Here is a 17725-nt window from a genome sequence, read left to right on the forward strand (position 1 = left end):
ATTAAATTTAACTTTTGTTATACAAGATTAAGAGCAACGGCCCATTCATAAAATGTTGCGTGTTTTATTGTTCAATAGCATTGTTATGTTAATTCGATACGTGTTAGACCGGACCTAGAGACATGGGTTGGTATACGAATAGAATTCACCTAGATGGTGCAAGGTAATGGATAAATTGGAAAGTTTTATGCTATTAGAGATTGCCTGCAAGCAGGTTTTTGAGATGTGAATCTAGATGGGTGTTACGGAGGCCCAGTCTCCAAACTGGCGGGAGTCCAGTGATGATTTGAAACTAGCAGGAGTCTAGTGGTGATTAAGATAGGCGAACCCTAGTTATGATTCGGGCACGATAAGTTTTCCCTTTATTTGTAATAAGAGGGATACAAGCTGGGTACATAACTTGGGTGCAATCTGCGATAGCAAAAGGAAGTGATCTCATGGGACAGGGCATGGCCAGCGGTTGGGGAGGAAGGATCTCGCAGATAAGATCTTAGATCATACACCAGGCTAATGGATACTAATAAATTACTTCATGTGTGAAATCTCTACTTTACTGTTTCAATTTGCATCGATATTATATTGTTTACTTGCTAGCTGTAAAGCAAGAGGGATAGTTGGGTTGGATTATTCAACTTGGTGTTTTATCACTCACGGTTACGTCGGTATTTGGGTAAATCGGTGGCTTCGGCGATCACTTTGCCAGAGAATGCAGGATTCAATTGTGGAACAGTTGACACGGAAGGATTACCAAGGGCGGAGATCGAGTATGCTTGAGATCTGTATCAAGACTATAATCGCTCTGGAGTTATTTCAATAAGAATTTTTTTTATTTAATAGCTCCGAATCCCTTGAAAAATCAGAGTGTTACACTAACTCATGCTATCCCAGTCCTTTACTTCCCAATAAAACATTCTTCCCTTCTGTTCTGAAAAGCCCTTTCAGCAAAAGGTGTCTTCAAAATCCCTTCAACCCTCCACCTATCGGACCAAAATGAAATCTTCCTTCCATTCCCTTTAGGATTAATGAATGATAAAACAATAAAAAATAAAACAATAAAAAAACTTGTACTGTCTAAGATTAGTTCTTTCACTTCAGAGCAAAACATATTTAATTTCCACAATTTTGAGACCCTTATTCCTGAAATTATGTTTGAGCAAAAAATAGGGAACTCTCAAATTTGCCTTGAAGCGTACTGCTTACAATTTATAATTTAGTGCATAATATTCCTGTATAGCTAGGTACTATCTACTTTGCGATAACTTGACATGTAAACTCAAACTCCTGTTTTGATCTTCTGATTTTTGAAATCAGGCCCAAGGGAAGGAAGAGTACTACTGATGGCCGTAGAAGAGCACACATAACTTGTTTTAAAAAAAACAAATTGGGAAATTCTGTAAACCACCCAGTGGGCATTCAAGGTTGACCAACAAGCGCGTACTTTCTGACATAAATTTACTGCAGAGCATCAATGCAACAGAAATGTTAGAGACAAAGAAAATTTACCCCGAAAGTATCCCGAAAACAGCAATCAATAGTTGAGATTCACTTTGATGTGTGTGACCCAATCATCAAAGTGATTCTCAACCATTGATTGCTATTTTCGGGATATTTTCGGGATAAATTTTCTTTGTAAGTAGCATTCCCCTCAATACAATGTCACCTCGTTGCCTACAGTGATTGATCTTTTGCCTAAATGACAAAACTGACCCCTACTAATTCTCTCTCTTGATTCTCTTTCCCAAACAACTAGAGCATTTCCACCGGGTACTATTTTTTCACTGGAAGGGAAAACTTAAAGTAATAAAATCCACTCACATTATTTTACTCAAATTTTACAAAGTTATTTTTCTTTCTCAGGTTTTAAATCATGCCATTAATGCACTCTTTTATTCAAATTTGTACTTAAATTTGAGTTTATCCAATGAAGTAAAAAATATGAGTAAACATTTGAGTAAAAACTTTTTTCTAATGAAACATTACAAGCTTTTTTACTTTTCTGATTTCTCACGTTGAAATGGATGATTAATTTTGAAACATTATAACGAAAAGCTAAACAAAAACTTACAAAAAGAAAAAGGTACCGAAAAAGATTCTAGATCACAAATTTAGGGAGAATGAGGCTCAGCTTTATATTCTTATATTCTTTATCAGAACATAGGATTTATTGCGTGCTTTGATACTATATTAGATTGTTAATTAACTCATCTAAAAATATTCACTTTTAAGCAAAAAAGTACCATTTTTTTTTTTTCATTTTTAGGTTAAAAGTGAATCTTTCAAAAATATTTGGGTAATAGAAAAAGAATACTTTAAAGTTTAGCGTAAAACTAATAAACACGATTTTTTTTTTGAGTTAAGACAATTTTCAAAAAAATCCAAAAAGTTAAGCAGAACTCAACCTATTTACCCCTAAGTTTAAGTTATGCATGAGAATCATATGGACCCAGTTCGGTTTGAATTTTGAGGGAAATTTTTAAGAGTAATGAGTAGAAAAAGATAGATAGAGAAAATTTACTAGAAACCGTGACTAAAAATTTTGAGACTCCCAAACGACCAAGCCCCATGGTTATTGGTTAATTTGATTGGTCTATTTGAAGTAACGAGAGAGAGAAGGGGGGAGAGAGAGTTCACAAGATGAAGGCTAATCTTGTCATTTTAGAAAAGTTTAAAAGAGTACAATCTAACCATTTGGAAAATTGTGTTGGTAAAATAGTGAAGGACAACTTTTTAGTACCTCACCCGATTCGAATCAATGAAAACGAGGTACTTTATGCATTGTCGGGATGCCCAATGGGCAGTCCCTAGCAAGATCCTTAGAACACAAGACGAGAAAATATGAACAGAAGTAGTGTGGAAAAAAATGGAAGTAGCAGCAGCACATCATAGGTTGCACCTGTACAACATGCTTTCCTAGCTTGCAGTACTTATCACAAAACCCATTATAGCAGCCATTGAAAACTAACTAATCATGTACCCTTCTGTCATTTGCTGTATCAAATGTCAATGACAGAGCCGGTCCTGAGCAAAAGCAAATGTTGCGGCCACTTTAGGCCTCCAAAAAATTTTGAATTGTAAGAGCTCCTCCTACTTTCTTATCCCTTATTATAGTCCAACAAAAGAGGTCCTATTTTGCTTTAAACCCCCGAAAAGTCAGGGTCAGCTCTGCTTAGTTCTCATGAAATATTTCTTGCTCATTGTTCTAATTTTGTGCACAAGGGGAATGTGCAGATCGTTTGAGGTTCAAGCTTGCTCATCATACATCTTTTGTAAGAGCACACACAAGTTTCTGGACCCGATTCCTGTCTTCTTTTTCATTGTGGGATATAATCCTTGCTTTCTCATTTTAATGCAATCTTCTCTATACTGGGACATTCTAGGGATTGCTTAGCACTCAAATTAGGAATCATCGTGTGATGTATTCTATGTGCAGGGATGCTTCTTCTAGCAGTTTTTTAGGTCTATCAACAAGTCCGATTATTTGACCTTGTGCAACGGTTTCATCCATGTGAGGGCTCCGTAATCCGTTTCTCATGGAAACGACCGCAAAGAAATTTTTCTCGTTTTTTCTGACTCGTTGGGTGCCCCGCCCTTAACTAAGCTTATGAAACACATCAGGCACACGTACACATGGCAGTAACTTTTTCTCATGGTGTTGGATTTGTGAGGCGAGTCTGATCGGAGGGTTGGAGATTTGGTGCCACATAGGATAGGAGTGTAAAGCAAGGTGGGGGGGGAGAGGGAGAGCAGTTCAAAAAAAAAAAAGGTTTAGAAGGAGAGAGTATGAGGATTCGAACTCTTACGGCAGATGAGTGGGTTTTGGATCCAAGTCAAATAACGCGGGTGCGCATGGGCGAGCACGAGCACGAGCACGAGAGTAAAAGCGCTTATCAAGATAGTTCTAAACTACTTATTTATATTTACGAGTGCAAAAACTGAAAGCACGAGCACCAAGCAATGATCGAAAGGAGATGCAAATGACTTCACGAAGGATTATGTGGAAACGTGATGCGGCCAGGCCATGTTATCAAGCTTTAATAAACAGAAATGCTACTGGCACAGTAGCTGTTGTACAGTAGCTGCGCATAGATCCCTGTTGTACCCGTTTCGAATGGCTAAATTTTGAAGCAAAATTGGATGATTCGTAGACACCCTTCCCGATATCGGATTGAGGTGATTTTTCACAGGGACCTTAAACGAAGTATTTTGAACAAAATAAGCAGCTCCGATCATCTTTGCGGGACCCGAAACTGGCACAAAAGTGATCTGTGCGCAGCTGCTGTGCCAGTAGCACCGTTCTTTAATAAGTTGACGTTTCCTTCGAATTGCCAACTCATTCCTTAATCTGTCACTCCTTCATCTTCAATCTTTACTTCAGCTTCCACCCCGTCAAATCCTCCACCACAACCCTCCCCTTCCACTCCTCCAACTCATTCCTTAATCTGTCACTCCTTCATCTGCAATCTTTACTTCAGCTTCCACCCCGTCTAATCCTCCACCACAACCCTCCACTTCCACTCCTCCAACGCCCAATGACGACATCTGCAATCTTTACTTCAGCTTCCACCCCGTCTAATCCTCCACCACAACCCTCCACTTCCACTCCTCCAACGCCCAATGGCCTCTTTGTCGATGGCCCCTCTCCCGATGGCCTCTTCCTCTTTACCATTCATGACAACTCTTGCTGCCTCTTTAGCAGCATCTCCTTGAAGAAACCATTACCGTCAAGATGAGCACTAGCAACACCTTCATCACCTTTTTTGTCAAAAAGGTTGTCCAATAATGGAAATCTCCTGTGTCACACCCCGTCTCTGATATTTAGAATTTAATTTTTTAATTGAATTATATGTTTCGGAGTTATATCGCAAGCGTTGGAAGCTCAAAGGCCTTTGTGTGATTACATGTTGGTTTATAAGGATAAAATATCTACTCCCTCCGTTCCTTTTTAAGTGTCCCACTTCGTAACTCCAACTTATTAAGAAAACATCATTATTACACCTTTCACGTCAACTTTTACCTCCACTTTTCCCACTTTCCCTCTATGGAGATATCATCATTACACTTTTACTCACTAACTTATCAAAATGAAATCTATTTTTAGGGGCAAAATGAAAAATGTACCAACTTTTACCCACTAATTTTACAAAATAAATACTTATTAAGAGACAGTCCAAAATGGAATACTGAACTTTAAAAAGGAGACAAATGAAGTATTTTGTTTTTTTTTTGGGGGGGGGGGGGGGGGGGGGTTGGTTGTTTGTGTGTGTGTGTTTGTGTACTCGCTAAATTAACACAAATCCGTATAAAAGCTATTGATTTCCTCTACCAAAACCTGAAGAAAAGTAGGTCATCACAAGTAACAGATTGAACTCCCTACAAAGAAGTTTCTGAATTTTATTTGCAAGTATAGGAAGACAAGTACCCAGCCTACACCTTGTGTAATTAATTTTCCTTCCGTTTTCGGTAGGGGACTCGATAATTAATAACCTTATTCAAAGGGAACTGTCCTTGAACGCCAGCTGCAATTCCCGGAACAGATCACAAGATGTAGCCCAAAGTTCCTTTGCAAGCTTTGTATCATAAGACCGTGCAGATGAACTTACAGTTCTGCCATTTCCTCCGAAAAAGTAAACTCCAGATATCTCCTGAAATCCACATTAAATTTATAAAGCATAATCCAGATATCTCCTGCAAAAAATGAACTTTTTGCGTGCAGATGAATTTATTAACACAATTTAGCTCAAATGCAAAATTGCAAACTGTATATAGTTCTTGTGCCCCCGTTGCTTACAAATTACAATGTGTAAGAAATTTAAGAAGTTTCTCTTCGAATAGGCCTTGTAACAGCATTACACTTTCGACCATATAATGAAACATTTCAAAGGAGGCCTTCCCTTTCTTATCCACAATATAAAGTATAGTCAGTCAACAGCATAACAAGAGAGCAACTCTAGCCTACCTAACACAAGGCGGCAAAACCTTTTACCCGCTTTGAACATCATAAATACATCTCTACCCAGTCATACTAACTTGTTAACACTCATCTTCCAGTAATATTGTACACATATTTAATCAACGGTTCTCTTACCTCTACCATATTCAATATTCGAACACAGAATTATCCCAGTTGGACAATACATCAAATGGTGAGACAAACCTATGGGCCAATGTGGCAAAGCTACGGTTTAACCTGACTTAATAAGCTGTAATAGCACCCTACTTGTCCAAGTAGATTATACAGCACAAGAAATTACATCGAAGGTATCTTGATCAATAGGTTCATTCTTTCAAAGCAATTCAAAATTGATCACAATAAAAGACTCACCGGTGGGGCGAGAGCAGCATCAACAATAGAGCGGACTCCACTTTCAGGCAACTTCAGAAGGCCAAGAAGATTCAAGACTAGAAATGCCACATAACGAAGACATGTGGGAACATCTCGCATGATGTTAGTTTTCACTACCCCAGGATCAACAGCACTTCATGTTTGGAGAGGACCAGAGACAAAACAATCAAGTCAAATGTAATAATTCTCAAAGCTCTTGGAAATACACACAATAACAAGTTACAACGGATCCATGATATAACAGCAGGAAAAAAGAGGTAAACACAACTAAGGCTGCCAATGGATACTTATGAGCCGAACGTGAATGAGTAGGATTTATAAGAGACAAATTGCAAAAGCTAATGCGTACGTCAATTGTCAAATCTAAAAACCCAAAACACACAAAGGAATCACCCCCTACTTCCTATCTTTCTCTGCTCATTTGTCTTGCATAACCACTCAAATCTATCTTGATCACAAATACCACCCTCCCCTTCCAATATAGCCCATATTCTTAGGAGTATATGCAAGATCATTGCAACAAAATGCTTCTACTAAAGCCTCTCCTTAAATGTCGTTATCATTTATGTTGCAAATAACATATGTAGCACGGATACAGACACTGACCAATTGGAGATAAGGATAATACCACCCTCCCCTTCCAATATAGCCCATATTCTTGTTAGACTTGTTCCACATCGTTCATCTAAGCCACCCAAACTTGGTTAATATATTCTAGAGGTTACTCCACCTATTGCCAATTGGTTTTAGGTTGGAACCCTCCAAGAAATCTAACATGGTATCAGAGCTAGGTCTTGGGTGGCCTCACCTCTCGTGGGAAAGTCTCTGTCATCTCTGTCGCCCGAGTCAGTCAGTCAGCTCCTGGTCTGTCACCTCCACGTGCATCCTGGCTGCTCGTGAGGGGGAGTGTTAGACTTGTCCCACATCACTCATTTAAGCCACCCAAGCTTAGTTAATAAATTCTAGAGGCTACTCCACCTATGGCCAATTGGTTTTAGGTTAGAACCCTCCAAGAAATCTAACATGGTATCAGAGCTAGATCTTGGGTGGCCTCACCTCTCGTGGGAAAGTCTCTGTCATCTCTGTCGCCCGAGTCAGTCAGTCAGCTCCTGGTCTGTCACCTCCACATGCATCCGAGCTGCCCGTGAGGGAGAATGTTAGACTTGTCCCACATCGTTCATCTAAACCACCCAAACTTGGTTAATATATTCTAGAGGTTACTCCACCTATTGCCAATTGGTTTTAGGTTGGAACCCTCCAACCCAAGAAATCTAACAATTCTTAGGAGTATACGCAAGATCATTGCAACAAAATGCTTCTACTAAAGCCTCTCCTTAAATGTCCTTATCATTTATGTTGCAAATAACATATGTAGCACGGATACAGACACGGACTCAATTGGAGATAAGGATATGGGACATGGCAAATTTTTTAAATATTTTTTTTAATTTATGCCAACCTATATTATACTCCCTCCGTTCCTAATTGAGAGTCTATTTTGGGAATTCCAACTATTTAAGGGGACATACAATGATTACACTTACATTCAAATTTAATGCCTATCATTTCCACCATTACCCATATATTCTACCTACTTTATAACACTTATATATATTCACCTGTGAGAACACTTTCGGAAAATCACCAAATTTCTCCTTCCATTTTGGAACAACCCAAAATGGAATAATGGACTCTCAATTAAGAACGGAGGAAGTAGCCACTAAATATTTATGTTAAGACTTCTATCGAATGCATGATGGACTGATGGTGTAGGCCTATACACCTACACATATTTTTATGTAACACTTTTGGCCCAATATTTTGATGTTCCTGATATTTCAACCCGGAAAAGCTTTAAAAATTCGTAAAATTCACCGTCATGTCCTATGTGTGTCCCCGTCGTGTCCCCAGCGTGTCCCACTATAACCCCAGCGTGTCCCACTATAAAAGATATCAAAATTTAATGGACACATCAAGTGGCGTGTCCCCCATACGGACAATTCGGGAACGCGTGTCGGACACTTCAGGAAATAACAATTTCTGTTATTTCCTGTGCTGAAGTTCTGGAAAGTTGTACCCACAGACTGGGAAACCTTTCAGCAATGGAAGGCCTCAATCTCAAATATTTGCAGCATCAGCCATCAACCACGTCACCCCATCGTGTCTTCAAACTGCATGAGTTTGGGTTACCATCTATGAAGCCCGAATACTTCTACATGGGAATCTTATCCCAACCGTATCCATGTTGGATACCGATACTTGTAGATACGTAACTAGAAGTATCCACAATACAATTCTTAGTTACACGAAGCGGGAGCGGGGACAGGAGCGGGAGCAGGGGCGGGGACGATCACAGAAGTGTGGGAGCGCCATTGGGAGTGGTTGGGAAAAATTATTAAAATTATAAATATATTTTGAAATTTTATATTGTTAAATGTCGATATAAAAATATTATTCTACCACATAAAATATTACTATTAAAATTATAAGTTTCTAGTTATATTTCAACATTTTTATTATAGCACATGATTACACAATAGAGCTCTTTGTGCATATTAAGTAGGCGTAAAAGTTAAGGGCATTAATATGACTCTAGAAGGTTAATATCAGATGTGCTCACTAACAAGATCAAAACAACTTTAAAGGTACCAATTGCAACTTGAATCGTAAGTCTCTCAACCGTTTTTTGGGTGTAAGTTCCCGTATAGGTAAGGAACGAGTTCCCGTCGTCATTGGGACGGGTTTCTTAGAGTTTCCTTCGACGGGAACGCGGAAACGCGTTTCCGTCGAAGAAACGTGGGCATAGTTGAAGGTTCCTGCAACTAAGATACAATTACGTGTTTTTTTTTATATTTTTGAAGTATCAGATACTTTTTGGATACTCTTCATCGCATATCTGAACTTCTACGAAGTTAAAATTGTGGCATTTCTTGCTTAGTATTTGAGCATAATTGTTACTTTGTTAGGAACACAGAAAAGTATAGATTTCTACTTACTATTTAGAAAGGAAGATGTAGGGAGATGAAGATTGTATAACATTGTTTGATATTTTTAATTAACCTTATTGTGTAATTCATGTGTTCCACAAGATTGGATGTCAACAAGTAACAAAGTAAACTTGTGTACAACACTTTTGAACACAAAGACTAGAGCGGCTTCTCACCATTCTTGTAGTTATGCGTCATACAATGGCAAAACAAATATCTTGTATTTTTTAGCCTAACGTATTCTAGCCGTACCCGTATCCAACTTTTTAGACTTTCTCGTACTGCCATATTCGTATTGTATTAGATCAGTATCCCAGTATCCCCCTATGAAGCACAGACACCTCTAAAGGTCAAAGTATCGCAGTCTCGGACAAGGGGACACGGCGGGGACACCTCGGGAACACATATGGGACACGCCACGTGGCGTGTCCCATAATTTAATATAAATTTTTAGGGGGACGCGGCTGGGGACACTGATGGGGACATGGCAAGGGCCAAACTGTAATTTTTGAGGGGTCAAACTGTAATTTTTTTAAAAATAAGGGGTCAAACTGCAATTTTTTTATAAAAAATTGGGGCCAAATTGTAATTTTTTAAAAAAAATTTGGTGTCAAATTATATTTATTTATTTAAATATATATACATGTGGCGTGTCCCCCGCCGTGTCCGTGTCCCCTTTTTTTTAGAATTCTCATGTCTCCGTGTCAGTGTCAGTGTCGATGTCGGTATCCGTGTCCGTGCATCATAGGTATTCCCTCTTGGTATCCATGACACATAAGTTACCCCTAACTATGACTGGAAGAATAAGAGCACGAGTTCTAACACCCATAAAAGAAAAGAAAAACTATTGCATCTTATTGATAAAAGAAAAATAAGAGAGAAGCCTCGGTATCAAAACAGCCAAATAAAAATCTCTCTTGATATTTGCGGAATACCTCCAACTCCCAAAAACAATGATCGATTTGCAATTCCACTAGTTTGTAGAGTTAAACAAAACTGTTATTTTAAAAGGAGATGAGAAAACGCCACAACCCTTTTGCCTCTTTTCTTTTCCTGAGAAGTTGGTTTCCCCAAATATTAACATTTTTTCCTACCAAAAGATAAATAAAGATGCAATAGGAGGCCCTTATGGTGCAATTATGAAAGTACAGAGAGGTAAGTGTGCAAAGTTATTAGATGGTTGAGACTTGAGACCATAAACTTAGGAATGTCGATGACATGCTCCAGCTTAATATTCAGGATAGTGGACATGTGGAAACAAGCAAGTACTTTAAACCTTATTGACACAATTCATCAGTACTTTGTCCTTCGTAACACTACCATATAAATTTTTCAATAGATAAAAGTACAAAGTACTAGTGAAAGCACAAAGTAAAAGTGTAAGTATTGAAACACATACACGACAGAGACTGGACAAGATCCTCCCAATACACCAAATTGTCGATGAAGCTCATAAGAGAATAACAGTAGGCATACTATCAGAGAAAAACACACTCGGAGTTAGAAATGTGGTAAACAACTAACTAGCCAATGTCAACATGATAGGCAGCTTACACTTCGAGTACTCATAAATACGAGCACAGGGGTATCTTTTGAATTTTGAGAAAGCTTTTCCAGAAACAGTTTCCTTGTCCACCTGTATGCCAAATACTGAAGAAAAAAGAAGTAACGCAATTATGTGTATGAGAAAACCCCATAATAAGCCTCATGAAGAGCACAATGGTAGAATCCCACTAGTAACTCAAAAGTACCACCAATAAAGAAATTCAAGCTTTGATATCATGATCAGTGTCAAATACTTACTAAATCATTGTAGATTCGATGCAGTATTATATGTTCTTCAGCGTGTATCAGTATGACGAACATACCAAAACATGTCGCTGGATAACATCACCACTGACAACCATGCCAATGATGTTTCTTTAACTCAAATGTCAGGCTTCCTTAATTTGTCACCAACTCAAAAAGAGGGCATTCTCAAAGCTATACTCTACGAGGCATGGCTGTTTTTTGGTCTATTGAACAATTTTGTGCGAGTGTGATTGAAAATTGAATAACCACTTTGTGTTTTGAACACCGGCTTTTATTTTTGTGATAAACGTGAAATGAATTTGTATAGTCAGAGAAGTCGGATAATGCTCACCAGTCCGGTGCGTAAAGGATGTAACATTAACAATCCGGGAAGGAACCGGGCTGTTTTCCAGAAGTGGTAATAGAACTTTGGTGAGAGAAAATGCACCAAGGTAATTGGTACCCATTATCCTGAGAAAAAGAGAAATATCAGGAATCAGGATGCAAGTTGCATCCAACTATTCTTCAGGAAAAAAGAAACCCCCGATGTATTATGAAGCTCAATTTCTTTTTTACTTCTATCACAGCCAGAAAATCTGGCCAGTAGAATCTTGCGAACACAAAAATCCAAGATAAACACATGGAAATAATATTCATTCCCCATCAGGTCAACACTATCAAAGTATCAATTATTGACTTAATTATCAATAATTAGTTTTAGATGCACCAATTTTCTCGATAACTTAAACCAGTTAATTCGCTTTATGCAAATGAACAGCTCAATTTTAGTGTGACCCTCCTATTTCATCAAAGTTCTCACCAAGCATATCACTGGGTACTTTGTTCAGTGGCACACAGTTTTAAACACATAATATATCAGCGGCTAAATTCAGAAATCAAGTAATTACTGATCAAAGCCTTCAGCGGTGAATCTAAGCGATGTTGCTAGTATCCCAGCATTGTTTATTAGGAGTTGGACTGATGAATGCAGATCAGAATCCAAAAGCCACAGCTCCAAGGAGCTTTTAAACTTCAAGATTGACGCGAAGGATGATAAATCAACCTGAAAACTTTTGAGGTGGGCATTGTCATTTCGTCTTTTAATGTCTGTCATAACCTGTCAAACAACCAAGAGAGAGGAGGTCAATACAAGCATTTTAGTCTAGGGAGTTCCCAATAAACGTACGACTGCACACCTTTGATAACAGATTAGATGACCGTCCAACTGCAGGTAGGAAACGAATTGTTATACTTCTCTGATCTCTTGCCATATAGAAAAAAAAATCAAGAAAACTATGTAGCATCAATTCGATTCTTGAAGAATTCGAGATTGATCATTCTTAAGAGTTGCGGGGGGGAATGTTTACACCATAAATAATCAAATTAGAATTATTGTTCTTAGTTCTTACTATGGTGCATGACACATGGCATGCTCCTACTCACTTGGAAGTTAAGAGAAGTGGTAGACATGTGTTTAATGTGAAGAATGTGAAGCAAATGCAGCAAGCAAAGAGGGAAAATAAGGGAGAGTAGTTATTAGAAGTTATTTCCGACAGATTTTTTTTTTTATATCTATTCACCTTGTTCTTCATCGTAAAGGGTCCAACTGTCCAAGAACCAACACAATTCTTCAATATATTATCTTGCATTTCTTTTCTTCATATCGTGGGAGTAGTGTAATGTAGTAGTAGATTCGCCTTCGATGGGTTAAATAGATTCCCCTTCGATGGGTTAAATAGATTCCCCTTCGACGGGGTAGATAGGAGTAGATTAATGTAAATGGTTCCATCTCTTTGCTTCGAATCAATTCGTGGCACTTTTGGTAGTTGTATTGTTCATTAAATTGCAATGACCGCCTTCTCCCCATTTTACGCTTCTTAGTTCTCACGCTTGGCAAGGGAAATTCCTGTGTGAAAGAGCCTAAATGATTTTGCGTTTTAGCGTAGAGTCCTCTTCAATGAGGCATTTGAATCGATCACCAATCGTCTGATGACTTCGGCACAAATTGTTAAATTTTGTCAATCTGTAAAAATGGATCAGGTCTTTGCTGGCACGCCCACAAATTTTTATAGCCAAAAAATCACCCAACATATTATATTTCACAATTTGCGTGAGATTGGTTTTCTAATGCTATCACTTATTCCCACATGACTAATTCCATGGGACTATAGGTCCCTTTGCTTCGATTCCCACTTGAACTTTGATCCTCAAAAATAATTTTTGGTGTTCTTTAGGAGCGATGATTTTATATAAATATAGAAAGTTTCTGATGGATAAAACCACTACAACTAAAAATTGGGGGTGTTACAACACAGTCACAATCTCATGGGTGTATAGTCTAACCAGTGGCAGACCAAGGGGGTGCAAGCGGGGGCCTGGGCCCTGCACACCTTCCAATTATCCCACTAGCTATACTATATTTTCAGGTTAATTTGTAAAAGTGATTGGCCCTTGCAAGTCTCTTTGATTGAATTTTTTTTGATAAAGTTTCTATATATGTGTGAAAAAAACCCCTAAAATTTGAAGTTATCGATCACTTTTTAGTCATGGTTATAAAATTAAATGCGATTACGTACATGTACACAATCGCGTCTTCTTCTCAGAACTAGTACGCAGCAATATTTATATTATAGAATATATTTTTGTTATAAGTGTAAAAATACATGCGATTCGGGCCCCCGCAGAGTACAAATTCTGAGTCCGCCACCAAGTCTAACAACATGAAAAGCAAAGACAAAGTACAGGAAAGTGGGTACCAAGGACAACGAAGTAGCCTTCCAATGAAAGAGAATAAGCAGCTGCAGCACCCAACCCAGATGTCGCCTACTCAGAACAACAAAAGCGGAAAAACCCAAATCAGAAAAATGAAAACCATCATCAACAGGTACAGAAATTAGAAAATTAACCCAGAAACCCACTCCAAAATTTTCCAATACGTCACTAGGAAAAAGCATTGCAAAAGTTAATTGGAGAATTACGCCGGTGATAATGCAGATAGGATGCCTTGGTTTGGTTGTTGATGGCAGCAGCGAAGGAGAACAATGAGGGTACGAAATGGGTTTGCGAGAGAAAAGAGTTTTGGTGAGCAATTGGAAATAGGAGAGGAGAAGAGCGAGAGTCCACAGCACAGCCATCCTCCAGAAATCAGGTGTGCAAGCGAAACACAGAGAGTCTTTAAACTCCTCCATCAACATCGTTTCCCGATCAGAAGTACAGCTATGTTAGATTTGATTCATTTGAACTCTTTTGAATTTGGAGATGGATTGCGGTAATCAGCAGCATTCGTGAAGTCCGATGTTTCAAAGCTGGTATTCATTGGACCTCTGCATTGCGAGAATGAAGAGATAAGAAATAAAAGATGATTTTGTGTTTCCACATCAGTGAGAAAAGGGCGCAAATGTTTTCACAGTCAAAGTAGAGTTTGTGCAAGTTAGACAAAGCAAAAGTATTTGGACTGGAAGTTCTACATGCCAAAAGGCTTGATATCCACTTGTAGTTGCAGTTTGTGTGAAGCTGTTGCAGAGAGCTGTCCTTGGGGATGTCCAAAGTTTCTTCATTTGGTGGGTTTTGTCAACAATTACAGATGTCACTATGCTCACTTTCAAAAAACTACTTAGTTCCTGCAAAAATAAAACTGAGAGTTTATACTACATAGAACACAAAAACCAAAACACAATTAAGCATTGCATAAATTATGTTCCATTTTTTACTAATGCAGATTACCCCCACATTCCAGAGATTAAACAGACCTCCCATGTCAGAATTTGTACCCTTACTATTTGCAGAATAAATTAGCTAACTACCTATTGACTAACTATTCTCCCTTCCTCCTCTCACAACACAAATACGAGACTTTAGAGGGATCTCCACACCAGAAACTAAATCTGGCCCCCGCTCTCTCTGTCCACCACAACAGAAACACCTCCACTGCCTCCTCTTTCCTTTCTCCACCATCACCACTCTACTCCACAGCTGCTAGCACCCACATTCTTCTCTAACACGTGACTGCACCCAAATACAATGTTGCAAAGCAGCCACCATCACATCACAATAGCCACCAACTCCATCAATGCCGTGCCCCAATTTCATCACTACCAGCATAACTAACCCCATCCAATCCTTCTCCAAACTATCTTTCAATTTTCGTAATTTCTATTGGCAGCAAATCGATTGTGCACTTTGCAGCGACCAAAACACCTCAGAGACGCATGTTTGGCGGCCGCCTTTTAAAGTAGGTGTCCAATTACACATTGAATCGAAATCTTAGTTTTGAACCAGTTAGATGGAAGGAAGTTACTTGACATATCAAGAATTTTAAGATCAGCAAAACCTCCTAAAAGTTCGTGATGTAAGCTAGTTGTATGATTGTATCATTGATTCCTAAGCCTCCAATTGGAACTTAGCTTGGCAGCAACACTTGGTTTCAAGAGAAGAGGTGCAGGCAATCAGTTCTATCCCTCTTAAGTCTTTCTGGCGAAATCAACAGTCTCGTTGTGCATCACAACGCTTGTGGCATTTACATTGTGCAAGTCAGGATATTCTGTAGTGCACACTTTAAAGCAGAAATCTAGTGCTCATCCTAACTCTATAGTGTTAAACTTCTTGTTGCGATTTTAAGAATTTTCAGGTTATGGTTTTATAACGTACAGTTAATATTCATTCATATTAAAGTGTTTAACTATATATGCCTATATATGGGTAGAAATGTATCCGTATACAACTCTCCCTGTAAAAACATAGGACGAACCCCGTTACAGACTTACAGTTAGTTGAAGAGTTGTTTGACTGTACCCACTTTCACTTCTTTTTTGCTAGGTTTCATTCGATTTGTTGTGGATGATGAAAAAACCAGCAAGCTATGGCTTCAAAGCAACCCTTTTTATCAAAATGAGAAAGGTTTTTTTTTTATTTTTTTATCAAAGCTCTTTGTTCGCGCTTCTCGAACGCGATATGGGAACATCTGTGCCCAGAACTGTGATTTGTTGACACACAAACAAACCAGAATACATTTTTTCTTACTCTTCACTTTCTGATAGTGCACTCACCAAATCAACCAAGCATGCCAAACAGAGAAATTCCTGAAAAACTAACACAAAAACAACAAATCAAAAGAGAGAGTCTAACATTTCCAAATAATGGAACCTAAATGCGAGAAATCGTCAAAACCCTACATCTTACAAACCTAGCTAAGCCATGATAATGCAACAAAACCGAACATGCAACACTAATGGAACCTAAATACGAGAAATCGTGAAAACCCTACATCTTACAAAGCTAGCGAAGCCATGATAATGCCACAAAACCATACATGCAACACGAATGAAGAAGGGGAAAACCATCAAAAACTAAAAATACTACCCCTGAATGAATCAACAGACACAAATCGAACATAGCAAAGTTTCAATAAGAACCCCAAAACCAGAACACCGGAAAACATAAGGATGAAGCAAAGCCTAAAAACAAAGAATCGCAACCCTTACCTCTTAACAACGGCGACAAGCACAGCCAAACGGAAGCAGTCCTAAAAGCGAAAAAGAAAGGGAAAAAACCCGGGTAGATCGAACGGCGAAGCTCCGAGAAGATGTAAGTTGTCAGAGCAGAAATAATCGGGATCCTCTGTGACGATTTACCCGTGAGGATCATGTGAGGCTTTTGCTGAGAAGCTACATTAACGAGGAGATAATGCTCAACAACAGCTCTCTTTGTTTCTAAACAGAACGACTCTGCTTAGGGCCTGTTTGGATGGGGTATTGTAAAGGGGTGTTATGTTATCCACCCTTATAACACCTAGGACCCACCTTATACCCCGTTTGGGATCCCAAAAGGGAGGGGGTATTCTCTAATCAGAGGATTCCACTACACCAGCTAACACCGGCTGAGGGGGTGTTAGCCATGGGCTACCCTCCACCAGTTGCTGTCGAATCCCCCCAAATTCCCTCTTTTTCGGACGAATCTACCCCTCCTAATCCCCCTTTTCCACCCCCCTTTTCCACCATGAGGAACTCATTTCCTGTCACAATTCTTCGCCAAAACCACAGATCACAAGCAATCGGATATCACCCCACAACCACTAGAGCCACCACAAAACGCCACCACAACTGCAAAATTGTAATAACCACCAATTTCGAATTTCAAACCCCAAATTTTGAAAACCCTCAATTCAGAGAGAGAGAGAGAGAGAGAGAGAGAGAGAGACGATCTAAGTACCTAGGACCGGCGAAGGAGAGAAGGCGAGATTGGAGGTGAAAGGCGGCGAGCGGTGGCAGACAATGGAGGGCTGCTGCTTCTTCGTCTTCTTCTTCTTCTCTCTCTCTCTCTCTCTCTCTCTCTCTCTCTCACCGGTGATACAAAGAAAAAACAATGGGTAAGTCAGGAGACCTGGGTTCGATAAGAACAAGGGAAGGAAAATTATTGTGTGCACCACACTGCACACATGCACATGAGCTATTAATTATACATCCCACCCTCAATCAATTAAAATGCATATATAAGTAAATTATAAATATAAATTAAAGAAGGGTATTACGAGCACTTAAAAAAAAAAAATTTATAAAAAAACACTTCAATACAAAATTTAATTTTTTATACTTATTAAATTAATTAA

The 17725-nt window shown here is 38.8% G+C and overlaps 1 protein-coding gene across 1 annotated transcript; it reads right to left on the bottom strand.

The window, feature by feature from the left end:
• Positions 1 to 5298: 5298 nt before the first annotated feature.
• LOC131311809 (uncharacterized) lies at positions 5299 to 17487 on the bottom strand. Its single transcript, XM_058339390.1, has 12 exons — positions 17329 to 17487; positions 16602 to 17219; positions 14589 to 14741; positions 14100 to 14444; positions 13878 to 13944; positions 12318 to 12346; positions 12030 to 12238; positions 11474 to 11592; positions 10885 to 10980; positions 10730 to 10805; positions 6323 to 6476; positions 5299 to 5642 (listed from the first exon to the last, which is right to left on the bottom strand). Exons 4-12 carry the CDS (start codon positions 14313 to 14315, stop codon positions 5490 to 5492), a joined length of 1119 nt encoding a protein of 372 aa, XP_058195373.1. The 5' UTR covers positions 14316 to 14444; positions 14589 to 14741; positions 16602 to 17219; positions 17329 to 17487; the 3' UTR covers positions 5299 to 5489.
• Between the last annotated feature and the right edge of the window lie 238 nt (positions 17488 to 17725).

This window comes from Rhododendron vialii, chromosome 2a (assembly GCF_030253575.1).
Source record: "Rhododendron vialii isolate Sample 1 chromosome 2a, ASM3025357v1".
Taxonomy (NCBI): domain Eukaryota; kingdom Viridiplantae; phylum Streptophyta; class Magnoliopsida; order Ericales; family Ericaceae; genus Rhododendron; species Rhododendron vialii.

Bases quoted from the DNA above. Each gene is read 5' to 3' on its own strand.
- LOC131311809 (XM_058339390.1), bottom strand. From the start codon at position 14,315: ATGTTGATGGAGGAGTTTAAAGACTCTCTGTGTTTCGCTTGCACACCT. The intron at 12,239-12,317 runs GTGTGCAGTCGT...GTTGTTTGACAG, and splicing joins CATCTAATCTGTTATCAAAG to GTTATGACAGACATTAAAAG. The intron at 10,806-10,884 runs GTAAGCTGCCTA...TTTCTCTGATAG, and splicing joins TATTTATGAGTACTCGAAGT to TATGCCTACTGTTATTCTCT.